At 44.5% G+C, this 14,769-nt stretch overlaps 1 protein-coding gene and 1 long non-coding RNA gene across 7 annotated transcripts in view; one reads left to right on the top strand and one right to left on the bottom strand.

Moving 5' to 3' along the window:
* dmpk (DM1 protein kinase) overlaps window positions 1-14,769 on the bottom strand; it is a 27,417-nt gene extending 12,648 nt beyond the window's left edge. For all 6 annotated transcript variants that reach the window (XM_088627700.1, XM_088627704.1, XM_088627702.1 and 3 more), the window contains exons 1-7: window positions 13,691-14,769; window positions 4,706-4,797; window positions 4,176-4,259; window positions 3,152-3,247; window positions 1,872-2,020; window positions 1,401-1,494; window positions 261-461 (exon numbers count right to left, since the gene is read on the bottom strand). In XM_088627700.1, coding sequence (XP_088483826.1) covers window positions 261-461; window positions 1,401-1,494; window positions 1,872-2,020; window positions 3,152-3,247; window positions 4,176-4,259; window positions 4,706-4,797; window positions 13,691-13,844 — 870 coding nt within the window. In that variant the 5' untranslated portion in view covers window positions 13,845-14,769. The remainder of the gene's footprint in view (window positions 1-260; window positions 462-1,400; window positions 1,495-1,871; window positions 2,021-3,151; window positions 3,248-4,175; window positions 4,260-4,705; window positions 4,798-13,690) is intronic.
* On the top strand, window positions 1,850-6,292 carry LOC148672199 (uncharacterized). The gene is made up of 2 exons (XR_015935701.1): window positions 1,850-1,979; window positions 4,579-6,292. It is a non-coding gene; the product is annotated as an uncharacterized LOC148672199 (long non-coding RNA).

Raw genomic sequence — 14,769 nt, 5'->3', positions numbered from 1 at the left:
TTCTCGGCAACATTTGCTGGCTTTTCTCCAGTGCTATTTTTTTTGTTATAGCCACTGGGGTGTACAATTCTGCAGTAGACTCCGAGCTGATCTGGCTGTTCGCTTTGAAATTTTAGAGAGCCTTGCTGAATGAATGATTTCAGATGGCACCAACTCTTTGTTCTTTTATAAACCGGATTCAGCCCCACTCATTCTGGCGCTTTCATTAAACGGAGCAGTGCAGGGGGGGCTAAGATTTGGCACGCCAAGGGCAGGACTACCTGGAAGTGGATGATCTTGGCGTAGGTCTCGGTGATGGAGTCGGCGTAGAATGGCGTGGTGCCGAAGAACATCTCAAAGGTGCAGATGCCCATGGACCACCAGTCGCACTCTGGCCCGTACCCGCGGGTGCTGTCCTCCACCGCCAGCAGGATCTCTGGAGAGAGGTAATCGGGGGTGCCCACTGCCAGCGAAGAGTGGATCTGCGGGTTACAAGAGAGTGGGCCCAGAGCTAAAAGTGGCATTTTAAAAGACAAGGGGAGCAATGAAGACTTTTAGGCGACCCCCCCCCCCCCCAAAGAACTGTCATAGAATTCAGCACAGAGTATTGTTGATTAACTGCTAAATGTAAGTCCTCAAACATGAAAGGCAGGCTTGAAAGGCCGTACCTTCTCCAGGAACTAGCATGGACACATTGTGTTTTTAGACTCTCAAGCGCAAATGTTATCAGTCTGGGAGCCCCATAGTCACTGCTTCTGGTAACATGATGGTTAAGAGCCTGAAGCCTGTCTTAAGAGCAGCTGCTGTTAAAAAGTCCCATTGTCACCGTGTTTGTCAGCTAAAAATGGAAAGCTGGAGACAGGACCAAGTGGTATTTTACAGTTACCTCTATACTGACATCATTAGTAGTGGAAACTCAGTGTGATTAAACAATTTGGGTGATTTTTTGGGGAAAATAGCATTTAGAAGCAGAAAGAATTCAATCCATCGTTTGCAAATCACAGATGAACTGAACCAGTTATGATTTAATGAAGTGAGTGTAAATCAGGCAGGTGTACACATTGCACCATTAAGGACATCATCAAAATGATTGGAAACTTGAAATTCAAAGTGACATGTTTTGTATATTGTATTTTAATGGTAATGAGAGCTGTCATTGAGCTTCCCAGTCCCCCTTTCTGTCAATACAGAAAAGAGTCAATTATTTTAGTCTTTCACAGTAGGACAAGCCAACCATTTGATTATCTAATCACTCTTCTCTGGGCATGTTCTCTGGGCCGGATTTCTGAACTATTTCATTCAATAGTTCATTAATATGTGCTTTAATACATTTTTTAAACCTGTACCGTCCGAAAATATCGCAGGATTATATGGCAACCCCACCATTGACCCCTCAACCCCATGTCTTCAGATGTTCTCACCAGCCCGTTGTCCTGTAGTCTCAAACAGGAGCCAAAGTCACCGAGTCTCACGTGACCCTGAGCATCCAGCAGAATATTATCAGGCTTGATGTCTCTGTAATCCAAAGAAAGGAAAAATAAATGTTCAGACTGCAGCGCTCTCCATCTGTGGCAAAAACGACAATAAGTTTGTTGTGAAGGCCAAACAGAGCATGCAGGGTATTCAGTAAAGGACTGATCATGTTGGTTATTGTGTAACAGCCACAGAGCACAGAGCTTCTCGTATCAATTGCGGGGATGGTACTCCTACAGCTCTGAATTTTCTGAAGTTTTTTTCCCCCACTTTGCCCATGTCTACCTGCAGTTAAAACCATAAAGACAAGTGAACAAGGATAAGTAATTTGATGATCAGAGATGTTTGGTCCCAGCAGGCATGACGGACGAACTGCTGGCTGCAGAACTTGGAAAGGAAATGATTACAAGATTAAAAACCTGTGCACGTAGCCTAGCCTGTGGACAGAGTCGATCGCCATCACCATCTCTGCCAGGTAGAACTGGGCCATCTCCTCGGGGATCCGATCTCCGAACTTGCTGAGCAGGGTGAGCAGGTCCCCTCCGACGTAATAATCCATCACAAGATACTGGAAGGGTAGTTGGAAAGGGAGAAGGACAGGAGGACAGGGGTGAGCTTGGTTTTTAAACAGTTTCAGATAAATGTTTCTTAAAAACTTAACCATTGGTTCTGCCCTTCAATGGCTCTCTTCCCTCTAAAACACTTGCATGCTTAGATTGCCCAACCAGCAAGCTTTGGGGACTTAGCTAAGAAAGCAAGGGGAGTCTGGGAAGGAGACAGCAGCTCTGACTCCTACAGGCATCTTTACTACGTGTTATAGTCACTACTAATTAATTTGGTTGATGCCTTTATCCAAAGCAACTTACATTTGCACCCATTTATTCACCTATGTATTTTACTGAAATGGTTCTCCGCTCCACTCTTGGATATGAAGCCACAACCGTCCTGTCCAAAGGAAGGCCAAAACCTTGACCACTGTCCCCCTGACACACACAATGATCCTTGACTTTCCATTATGTTTTTCTTTGATAATGATCAAATGAGGATTAATTGTGAGGTATGATGTTGGTGCAGTGTGGGGGAGAATGTGAATTTGCTGCCTGAACTATCAATTTGCTTTGTTTGCTTCACCAAAACAATCGTGATGGAGTCCATTATATCCCAGTATATATACCCACCCCAAAAGTGAGTGTCTGATTTGTGACACAATCTGTATTGGAGTCTTCAGGCTGTAGGTCCAATAATTTGAGCAGGTACCTTTACTAGATGAGCCACCCAGATGCTCCCTGCCACTTTTTTTTATTTTAGTCTGAAGTTTTTATCACATTTACAATAATCAGTTATCAGAAAGACAACAAGGTTAAGTGTTGGTCATCAGGAACTATGTTGCGGACAGATTAAGAGACAGCGCCAAAGAGAAATGAATCTCAATGGTTTTGAACAGAGGTGGCCGAAAGGGGCTTGTGAGGGGTATTTAAAATCTTTCACAACTGAAAGCAGGAAGCACTACTATAAGCAAAGGGTGGTTTTCTTCTGGAACCAACTGCCCAGCCCTGTTGTTGACGCAGATACCCTGAAGGTTTTCAGATCAGCAAGCTAGTGGAAAACCAATGACGAAGAGGGTTTAAATGCCTTCCTCTCCAGATTAACCTTTCCTAGGATCTAATGAAGCCTGGTGTAGTCTAAACGCTTTAAGTACCAGGTTGTTGTCATCCTGGAAGGCGAAGTGGAGCTCTGTGATCCAGCGGCGATCCCCTCTGACCAGCACCTCTCTCTCCTCCTGGTAGCAGGCCACCTATGGGAGTTGGATCCACCACACAGAAACATCATCACAGGCTCACTGTTGGACTCCCTCATAAACTGCCTCCCATTGCACTTTCACCTGCCTCTCTCTGGGTGGTCTTGACTCAAAGCTATGAGCTCACTTACAGCTCTCTGAATGTCTGACCCCATGGATAACTCACTTACTTGCTTTGGTTCCAAATATGAGCCCTTCAGCTCTCAGTCAGAGACGATTGGATGGTCTAACTCTGGTCCTGGAGAAAACTTTTAAGTTTTTGTTTGTAGCATAGCTCTTACTCTTACTCAAATCATTTTGTTATTGGTTTAATCGAACCAATTTGTTTCACTCAGCTGATGCTTTATTTAAAGACATGAAAAACCTGCAGAACCCTGGCCCTCCAGGATTGCGTCCCAGCCTTTTCCATATAAATAGCCTTTAGTGTTTCTCTCGTGACTGCTGGCGTTTTTATTTACAGCTGTATTCACGAATGTTTGAATGCATCTCTGCCAGATTTTTTATTGTTGTGAAGCACATTTGTTGACATAAAAATAGTATTTGTAGTAATGGTACTGTAATAGAAACAGTACTATTAACTAGTTATGTGTAAAACGTGGTGTATGTTAAACTGTGCAGATTTGTCTGTAATCAAGTGTCAAGCTTGTGTTCAAGAGGAGCGGGCAGCTTGAAATCTGGGGTTCAGCTGCATGCACAGGTGGGTGCACAGGTGGGTGCACAGGTAGCTGTGGAGCTTGTAGAGAGACCTTAGAGGGAAAGATCTCTCTCACCTCTCTCAGGACTCTCAAGAGAATTCAGCTCTTCCAGACCTACTGGTGGGTTTGTCTATCACTGTTCTGAGCTCCGAAGATGCCAGAGCAGATGATTGGAATCGGGGGTGTGCCCACACACACTGCTGTGAAACACCTGAGCGCCCACGACGTACCTCTCCTCGTTTCAGCATGTCCCATTTGTTCATGATCTTCATGGCGTACACCTGCTGTGTCCGTCTCATTCTTGCCACAGCCACCTAACAGGAGGAAAAGCGCAGCTTTGGAATTGGCTGGAGTCAAATGAGACATTGAAGAGCATGTCATCCTGGATCACATTTCTTCGCCTGCCGGTTGAATGATTCATGAACTAAAGTAACATCTCTAGGTTTTTCAAATAGTCATGCTCTTAAGACATTGTAGTTAATAAAGGACCAAAACTCAACTGTACAAGGAGATGATTACTGATGTCTGCCACTCAAAGCTGTAAAGATGTGTGAGGAAACAGATTATTGTTGTTTCTTTTTTGAATATTGACGGGATCTTAAAACAATACTCTTTACTTTCCTCTTGTTGCAGGACACTCAGGCAGTGCAGCAGTGACATCTTTGTCACTAAAACTTAAATCTTACATACTGTACCTCCTGTCTCTCAGTCTGACGTAACACTGGCCATAACCTGCAGCTCGCCGTCCTACCCTCCTCACCTCACTGAAGTTGCCTCGGCCGATCACTTTAAGGATTTCAAAGTCGTCTCTCTGGAGGCGGGTCTTCTTCACCTGTTGGACCAGGGGCCCAGCTGCGATTGGAAAGGAAGTGTAAGGAATGACGGGATGTGCATTGGCCTGGACATCCTGCAATAACTGGGTCAAGCAGGGCAAGCTACATTGGCTGTTTGAAGGCGATTACAAAGTGCTGTTTAAATGAGAACGTTACAGAAGGGGTTCTCCTTCTGTAAAGAGTGAAAACCACTTTCTCAAAGTAAATCAGAAGCATTTTGTAAATTGGTGGTGCTCGGTCCCTAATTCCCACAGTTGATAGATGTAGCAAACATCTTAAATAAAGTGGTCGGGCAGTTCAGATTTTAAAACAGGGCGGCCACAGGTGGATCAATGACTTGGGTGTGATTAAGTCATCAGGGTTAAAGTAGAGAAATACTGGTTTATATCAAGAAATTGAGTGAGGTAAAAATGAGAGGAATCCTTCATCAATACCCCATCTTTGCATTTATGGGTACCTTGTTGCCAAAAAAAACAACCTATACCAATGACCTATACACTGAGAACCTAAGATACTTTTTTTCTGAGCTAGGAAAACTTTTTTCGGTTTTCCCTGCCTAAAAGAAACTGACCTAACACCTGTTTCCAACTCAGTACAAAAAATCAGACCCCGAAGTCCTTAAATGGAAGTCATGGCTGGTGTATTTAGGGCAGGAAATCGGAGACACTACTTTTCACAACAAGTAGTGGGTGTCTTGAAAGCACTCGATTAGAACTGCAGAAGATAACTGACTTGTATCCTTTAAGAAACAGTTCCGTGAAGGTCTTGCATGAATATATTCGTAAACTCTTTTTCTTATGTTCTGCAGTTTTGAGTAACTTACAACAAGTGGCCAGCTGTGGCAGAATATTTGTGAAGCAGTGTTTTTTTATTTCTCCTCTAAGAAATGAGAAGTCAAAAATAGTTTGCCAAGGTCTAAGAATAGCTGCCAGCATATGTGACCTGTTTTAAGGAAACTATTTCAAGACCGTAGATCTATTCTTTGTTTGTTCACATACGAAAGAATGTTTGATCCAAGGTAACCAACTGTTCAGGAGCAGTAGACAGGAAGTTCCTTGAATACCATGTCTCACATAATTAGTCAACACTAAGTCCGTGAACGAAAAAAAAGGAGCAAGTCGTGATTTTCGCAGCCCTTTTATCATCATGTTACAGAGCCCAGCATTTTATTAGAAGTTGATTTCATCAGATAAAATTCTTGAACTGCTCTTGTGATCTTTTTAACCCTGTTTTATTTAAATGAGAAGCCCTATTCAGAGCAAACCCAAAGGAGACAAAACATGAAGCACAAAACAGAGCTCACTCAAAAACAGCAGCGCAGGGCCTGATGATGAAGGGTGATTTGTACATTAAGGTGGGAGATCTGTACCTAATGGGGTACAGATCTAATGTTGCTGTACTTAGGAGGCTTCTCAGTTTGACTTGGCACTGTTGCTGGTGTTCAACATGAAAACCTCACATTATTTTCTTACATTCTAAAATGTCTCTCTGAATAAAAGTCTAAAAAACAACTACATTGATTAGACTACCTTTCACTTTTTTATATGAAGGATAAATCAGGATCATCCCTGTATATTGATTGTTTATTAATTTATCTGACTTCTTTATCTAATGTGACTTATACATGTAACCATTTATACAGCTTTACTGAAGCATTCTGAGTGAAGTGCTTTGCTTAAGGGTACCCCAGTAGTCCCAGCTGGGATTTGATCCCACAACCTTGTATTTGTGATCCTAGAGCCCTAGCCACAGCTCCACACTGCTTCTGTAAACCCCCCTAAGAAATCAGGAAGCTGACATGTGTCGTTCAGCTGCACCAGAAAGCTCTGCTTGTGTTCAGGCCCCAGATGGTGGAACTAAGAGGTGTGTAGACTGGCACTGACTCCACCTCACACAAAGTTTTTGTCACATTTAATCCCCCTTGAGGATACACCGGCCTAGCAGCTTGTGTGAGACGGGAGGGCAATTCTGGAAACTTATTTTTCCTCCAGAGGGGGGGAGGCAGAACAGTCTGCTGTGAGCCTCGCCCACACTGTTTACAGTATCCACCGTTTCTATGGCAAAACGCCAGGCACCCTGCCAGCATCATAAATGGAAATATCTGAGAAGTAGAACCGCACACACAAAGCAGTGTAGTGCCCTCTGTGCTGGAGGGAATATATCCAGGGAGCTGTCGCAGCTATCACAAAGAGCCTTTTAGATGCAACCCAGAAGAAGACTTTGGAAATAGGAACTGCCCCAAAAAACATGGACCCCTTCATCCCCGGGAAGTCTAACCATGCTGGGCCAGGACTTGGTTGACCCTATAAGGGCTATATACAGCTGTAAAATGATTTACAAATATTTTCTCCTTTAAACACGGTTTAAGCCACCATATAACACTTCAGTGAGTTTCCATTCTGTCCCTATTTCGTTTTCAGTCTCAGCGTTTTTAACAGTACCCATCATTTATTGGAGGGAAAAGTGTTTCCAGACAATCTGTAGGGTAGACTTTTTGCATTATTGCCGATTAGACTAGTTTTAGTGTTAAGTGGGCTGATATGGGTTTTATAAAGAGAAGCTCTCTTTATTTGCTTATGCAGAGCTTGTCGTTCGCTATTCTGTACATTTGTAGATCATACAACACCACTGCATAAATACACCTGTCATTATAATATTAATATATTGCAATATCATATAATATGAATGATGTAGGCATAATAGTCAACATTTTGAGTTTCTGCTCTGAACCACCCATAGGCTTGATTGCTTACTGGGGAAACAGTATCACAACCTGTGATTTATAATCTGCATCCCATGGCCATGCACATGTAAAGCCAGACTGCTACGCTGTCTCAATCAAAGCAGCGCCACTACACTCTAGAACTACATCCTGAGCCAGGAAAACTTTTTTTTGAGTACATGCGCAATGCTGGCTGGTACAGTATATGCTCAAAAGCCATTTACAATAGGGCACAAGTGCAAGCTCCACACCGTCTTGTTGGAAAGTTGGCACAGCCTTGAAGAGTGAGATCTTTCTTTCTGACATCTCCTCAAGCTCATAGGCATCCCGCAGGTCCTGGCAGCCTGCAGTCAGGCTGCACCGAGAGGAAGCTGAGGGAACCCCAGCCCAGTCTAAGCCCACCCAACCTCAACACACCCTTGGCGGCTAATGACATTGCTCATGTTTGAAATGGTGATGATGGGATTCCTTGGGCTCAAGATGCCATCCAAGCAGAAGCTTTGCTGGGTCAGCCACTCAGGAGTAAGCAAGCATCTTTATTAAATGGGCCCCAGTTTAGAGTTATGACTCAAATGTGGTTAGTGATTTCACAGATTGTGCAAGTAATAGGATGCTTACCCTTGAGCTACAAGGCTGCTGCCTGTGAACTTAGCATCCAGTGCATGCTGGTGTTGTTCCACTATATAAATCCTTTATCAGGAATTGCATGGAAGCCCTTCATAGTGAGTCTGAAGCTAAGGGACAGGTATGGGATAAGGAAGCTAAAAAGACCACATGGTCACTGGAAGGAAAGAGCTAGCTTGTTTTGTATCTCATGCTGCTTTTCTTCTTCCTGTATTTGCCGTCTGGAGTTTACTGTTTACATCATGCAGTATGCTAGGCACAGAGCAAACCACGGCTGTTTGTTTTACAAGTCTTCTTAGTTTGTCAAGCCACTCAGACACAAGGACTTAGGATGTTTAGTAGGATTTTCTTTTCAATGAAAAAAAGCCTGCTGCTTGTTCTGGGATCCTGTGTTTGTTTACACTGGCAGCTACCGCTGGAGCCAAGAAGCCAGAACCTAGACAAGAGTGCGTTGTGTCAACCTTTGAGACGGTGGCCCTTTTATGGACTAGCGGGACTCTTCCTTCCCTCTATAAACTGCCACCCCGGCTCGGGGAGAGTGGCTGGAGGAGAAGCATGCCGTCCCGTGCAACTGCCTGGCCAAGTAAGGCCTGGGTCCAGAGAGAGAAGGAGAGAGGGAGTGGGAGGGAAGGAGAAAGGGTGGAGGGGCACGCTGCCAGACTTCCCTTCGAAATCAGTCTGCTGCCTAAAAGTCAAACGCACAAGTGCGCCACGTGTCCGGTCTTCACAGAACGCTAATTGATGCTGCTTGGACACATCCCCCTGAACAAAAAACATGAACCTGATTTAAAAGCCCATATGAAAAATATCGATATAATTTACGGAATGTCTATAAGATTGGTCATATATAATCCAATGGAGTCGCTGTAGGTTCCCCACCAAGAGTCCATTGAACAGTTTTCATAAGGACCTGAGTTGAAATCCTAATCCAAATGACTTTAATGCAGGGAGAATTCATGAAAGTACATAACTGTAAAGTATTTCTATTGTGTCATAAAGTTGATTACAGTTGCTGTGTTTGAAATGGCTATCTTTACACGCTTTAGAAAATAATAACTTGTTCTTCAGAAACACAAAATGATGTAACACAAATGTGTACTATAACATTCCCATACTTTTTTGTTTATTATTGCTGTTCTCTCCTGGTTTGAGAAATGCATACAGATAACACGCACCCTCACAAGGATAACACCATAAACTTGGTTCACAAGGCCATACATTGCCAGCACTTTAGACAAAGCTTTATAAAACATACAAGAATCTGAAACCTTTCTCAGTGAGATCATACAAAGGGAGGCACACAAGTAGGGAAATCTTTAAGAGCTATAAACATTTTTCTGGGCTTTGTTATTGCTAATGACATTGTTAAAAAAAGCACTTTCTGCTCTGTACATATTTTTGGCTCTTGTGTGTCAGCAATTGGGTAGATCTTTGAGTCAGGCAGGGAGATTTTTCTCTTCTTTCCCAATCCATCTTGTATACTGTAGTAGTTGAATTACTAACACACGCATGCCTTCCTGAATATTTTGAGAAGGAGAATTTTATTCTGGGGGAGAGGCTGATTGCTGGCTAGCAGACCCAAACTAGGTCTAAGGAAGAACAGAAGTAAAGAGATTCTCATTCAGTTAAAATAATTGCATATTAATGATACAAAGAGAAACCTTTAAAAGAACATGCAAGGTGGTAAACTAGATCACTAGTTTTTTTTAGTATATTCAGTCTATGGAGGTAACTACAGTATGTGGATGGTCCCGGGGAGTCTATGCACTTAGCATTGCTCATTAATTGTAAAGCAAATACCCTCCTGCTCTGTCTCTGGCTGGGAAAATGGGGTATTGTTCTCATATGGCCTGCATGTGACTCGGAGGAGCCTGACACGCTTCCTAACAGAGAAACAGCTTCAGCTAACCCTGCACTGCCTGGGTGCTGTTTCTCTGGATTCATTAACTCTTTTGAGCATATGCACCACAACTGTCAGGAATTGGGCACTGTTCGATTCATGCTTGTCTGTAGACTACCTGCTTATCTCTCTGGCTGCTGTGTGCATGGACACTCCCTTAAGGGTTCTGTATAAGTACCTGCCTAAATAGTCACATTACTCGTACCAGTTTCAAAGTGGGACATTTTTCATCTCCTGGACACTTCTAAAGGATCTGTGCCTTGTTGGCATTTTTATTTTGCCTGCTTCTGTGTTTCTGTGCTTGGCTATAAAATCGAAATAAAAGTCTACTTTGATGTACAACATCAACAACAATGTAGCAAAATCACAGTAAAGCATTGAGATGCAAAGTTAAATAATTCTGTGGCTTGAGCAAAGAAAACTGTGAAATCTACAAACGTAGTCCACAGGTCTACCATAGTATACTTTAACAATGGCCCTGTTGGCATTTCTTTTGAGATTTGCATTTGTGGTTTTACCAGCAGAAGCAGACTTAAACTACGTGTGACACTTAGTTCCCATGCAACATACAGGGTACTTTAGAAGAGGCTTGATTGATCTTGAGTAGAAGGACTTCATACAAAGCTGATCATTACAAAATGGAGAGGGCGGAGACAATATCCTGCAGGCCATTAGTGAATCCTTTAACCCCGAAGCCTGTGGGAGCAGTCTCATAGACCTCTTTTAGGAATTACATGTGAGGGTCTGTGAAGGGAAGCTGAGAGGAATGGAAACGAGGGCTTAATTTTCAAGAGTGTCCTGCTTCGTGACAGGACACAGACTCCCTTTGCGATGATGGGTTCAAACTACAGAAAGATAAACCTCTTCAAAACACAGAGGTTGGAGCCAAACATTTGATACCTGCTGCAGCCTTGCCCCCCGTTTGAAATTGAAGCTACTGAAACCCTTAAAAAAGTCCACCATGGTACAGAAAGATCATGGCACAGTGAAAACAAGGTATGGTAATGCGTGTGATACCATATCAGAACAAAAATGATTTATGCATGGTTAACCAGCAGCCATATCACCCTGCAACTCACAACTGGCAGCCCACTGAAGCTCAGCAGGTGTGAGCCTGGTCAGTACCTGGATGGGGGACCTCCTGGGAAAAACTAAGGCTGCTGCTGGAAGAGGTGTTAGTGGGGCCAGCAGGGGGTGCTACCCTGCGGTCCATGTGGGTCCTAATGCCCCAGTATAGTGACGGGGACACTATACTGTAAAACAGGCGCCGTCCTTCGGATGAGACGTAAAACCGAGGTCCTGACTCTCTGTGGTCATTAAAAATCCGAGGGCGTTTCTCGAAAAGAGTAGGGGTGTAACCCTGGTGTCCTGGCCAAATTTCCCATTGGCCCTTACCAATCATGGCCTCCTAATAATCCCCCTCTATGAATTGGCTACATTGCTCTCCTCCCCACTGAGAGCTGATGTGTGGTGAGCGTTCTGGCGCACTATGGCTGCCGTCGCATCATCCCAGGTGGGGCTGCACATTGGTGGTGGTGGAGGGGAGACCCATTACCTGTAAAGCACTTTGAGTGGAGTGTCCAGAAAAAGCGTTATATAAGTGTAAGCAATTATTATTATTATTATTATTATTATTATTATTATTAAATCTTAAACAGAAGAGATTATGAAGGGACTTTGTGCAGGTATGTAAAATCTTGAATGACCATTGCCAAAGTCAGCCCAGAGCCCTACATCAGGAGCAACAGTGAGCCGATAACTTAAATGGGAATCTCTTCTTTACACAAAGGGCTGTAGGGAACAGGAAGAAGCTGTCCAGCCACATTGTTGAAGCCGATTGCCTAAAAGGCCTCATCATAACAAATCCAGCACCCCTCCCATCAGCACTGGACAAATTCTGTCACCCTGGCAGCACAGATTCAAACCAGCAATCTCCAGTATCATCAAGTATGGCTTGAAGTAATGGGAGAGCTGTTGCCTCATCCTTGATATTAGGATGGAAACATGATGGACTCCCATACTGTGTTCAAAACATGTCCAGTATAGGTGCCAGAGCCTGGAGCTACCTTCTGAGGAAACCTCTGTCTCAACAGTTCTCTCCTCTTGAGCTGCAGAAGGTCTTGAATACAGAAAGACTGCCTGTTACGCAGACCCTGTAACCATGACTTCTGTGGCTGCACTTAATAACATCGCCAACCACAGCTCTACTGTTTTTTCATATCCGGTCTCCTTTGAAAATCTGCCTCTGTTCAGCAATCTCTGTTTGAGTGGTTAGAGATGGTTAGGTTGTGGCTTTCACATGTGTGGCTCCTGCTCTGAAGGCTCAAACCACAGAGGCACTTGATTGAGCCCTATTGTTTGGATATTGCTGGTCTACATCTGGGCTGTGTCGCCATTCAGCTGTGACTGGAATTTCAGTCACCAAGCGCCAGTGCTGAACTGATCAGGTCTTCCTCATCCTGTTTCAGAACAGTGATTTCACTGCCTCTGCAGCCACACCTGTGATTTATAAGTATTATGAGAGAAAGCTGCATCTCTCCTCTGTCCTGTGCTAAGGTTCTGAAGCTGCGGAGAGGCTCTCTAGTTTAAAAACTTTTGATAGAAAATGTGAAGCGTGCTGCTTCTCCTTTAAATGCTACATTGTGTGGGATTTTGTGTAGCTATAAAAAAGTGCAGAAAAATATAGGCACAAGCTGTGTGCGGACTGCATTGAACAAGTTAACCTTTCTTTTAAAAAATGTGCAGATTTGTTTTCTACAAGGTATAGAATTGTTAATATTCTAAAAGCACGCTACTAAGTCTCTCCTTCAAAGTGTCTAAGACACTTTTTCTTATGACACTCTCATCCATAATTTCCAGATCTGTAAAATGAGGTCCTGACTCCTTGATTAAAGATCTCATGGAACTGTTTGTAACACAAGAGGTGTTAACTGTGGGCCTGGCTAAATTCTATTCTGGTGTTATACAATGTGGCCTCTGTGAACGTCCCTCTCAATTCAAGGGGCAGCCCTCTTTAATTCAGCTTGAAGCGGTCCTGCTGGTGCATAATAACATTAACATGACCCAGGTGAGTGCTGCGCTTCAGTGGTGGATATAATGTATTCTCTCCTTATATGTCAGGAGCTTTGGGATCCTTTGGACTGAAATGCACCACATAAGTGCAACTAATTCTAATTAATTATTATTATTAATCGCCCAATGATGTAGATCACCCTCTATTTCCTCACAACAGCTATCAACGTTCTCTGACACCCCAGCTCTTCTGTGGGAAATATGGTTTGGTGAGTTGACAAGAATACGACAACGATGAAAAAGTAATGAATTGGTCATAGAATGAGAGCTGCACCACTAAGATGTTTTCAGAAGGGACGGGCGCAGTGTATTGCAATAAGGTATCCTTCTAGTGCCCTTTAATCCGTAAAGAATGAAACATGCTCCTGGATTAACATACTGTAACTGACAAAAATACCGCAACGGCACTCACATGGCTGGGGCCCAGTGTTGGCTTTCATGACCTTGCTCTGCTTGCTTCCCCGGAGCTCGTCTGTTTGCGGAAACCCCTTCCCATCTACTGCACAGAAACCAGGGGACCCACTCCGGGGCCGTGGGCAGGCGAGCACGGGCTTTAACAGGCATGCAAGTTAGAGATGGAACACAGGTACTGACCCCATTGCAGGAATCCCGCGACGTACTTCTCCCCAGCCAGGGGGGACACCCGAAATTCCTCGTAGACCCCCACCAGTAGGTCCAGAAGTGTCTGCAGCCCCACGGGGCCAGGGCTTTGCAGCACCCCCTCTCGGGGGCAGGATCCCCCAGACATGTTTCTGGGTTCAGCGGCTGGGGCGTCCCATGGTTTTGGATGTGGCAGCGGCCCTCCCCGCCCAGCCAGAGAACGCCGTGGGGACTGGGCCACCCCACCGCGGCCCTGACCTTTCTCACACCCTTACCCTCCTCTCTGCCACGGGTGCCTCTTTTTCCCCTCTTTTTTTCCTTGTTTTCTATCACCTCGGGCCCCCCCACACACTGCGGAGCCCCGGTCGAGCCTTCCTCGCTCTGAAGGCAGGCTTCAGCCCTTTTTTGGTGTGCCGCTCTCTCTCCAGCACTCGCTGTCTCAGTCCATTCTGTGATTTTTATTGCTTGCTGGTGACCGCAGAGCGGTGGCTGCCTGGAACTGTCTCTCCCTCAATGCTTCCTCTCATCCTGCAGGCTTTGTCTCCGGCCCCTGTTAAATCAGCGTTTTCTTGGTTCACAGACTCCCTCTTTTTCTCTGGCTGTTTTCTTCCTGTCCTGCCCCCTGCTCCCTTACTCTCTCATCCCTTCTCCCTCTCTCACACACTTTTTTCCTGTTCCGCACTGTCCGTTTTCTCCAACTATCCTCTCACTTCAACGCGCAGACCTACCCTGTTTTGCACTCTGTGGCCTTCTCTTTTTTCTCCCCTGTTTCTCCTTTTTTCTTGCTGTTCCTCTGTTTTGTGAGTCTCTGTATTTCTCTCTATACAGACTTCTTTTTCTAATTTCCCCCACTATCTGTTCCCCACTCCCTGAGTATCTGTGTTGTATTCAAGCTCCTGTCTCTCCAGCCCCTCTGTATGCTTCTGTCTCGCACTCGTCCAGCAGCTCCAGACTCTCTTCAGCTCTGTTGTGACCCACGCTCTTTCTCTCTGTTTGTTTGCGGTTCGGAGTCCGTTGATGTTTGGTGCCTTGCATTGCTGACCTGTTCTCTCCCTAGCCCTCTCTCTTACTTC

The sequence above is a fragment of the Lepisosteus platostomus genome, chromosome 4 (genome assembly GCF_059453375.1).
Source record: "Lepisosteus platostomus isolate fLepPlt1 chromosome 4, fLepPlt1.hap1, whole genome shotgun sequence".
In the NCBI taxonomy this organism is placed as follows: Eukaryota; Metazoa; Chordata; class Actinopteri; order Semionotiformes; family Lepisosteidae; genus Lepisosteus; species Lepisosteus platostomus.
The sequence above is the reverse complement of the archived record's forward strand: the minus strand, read 5'-3'. Positions and strand labels throughout refer to the sequence as shown.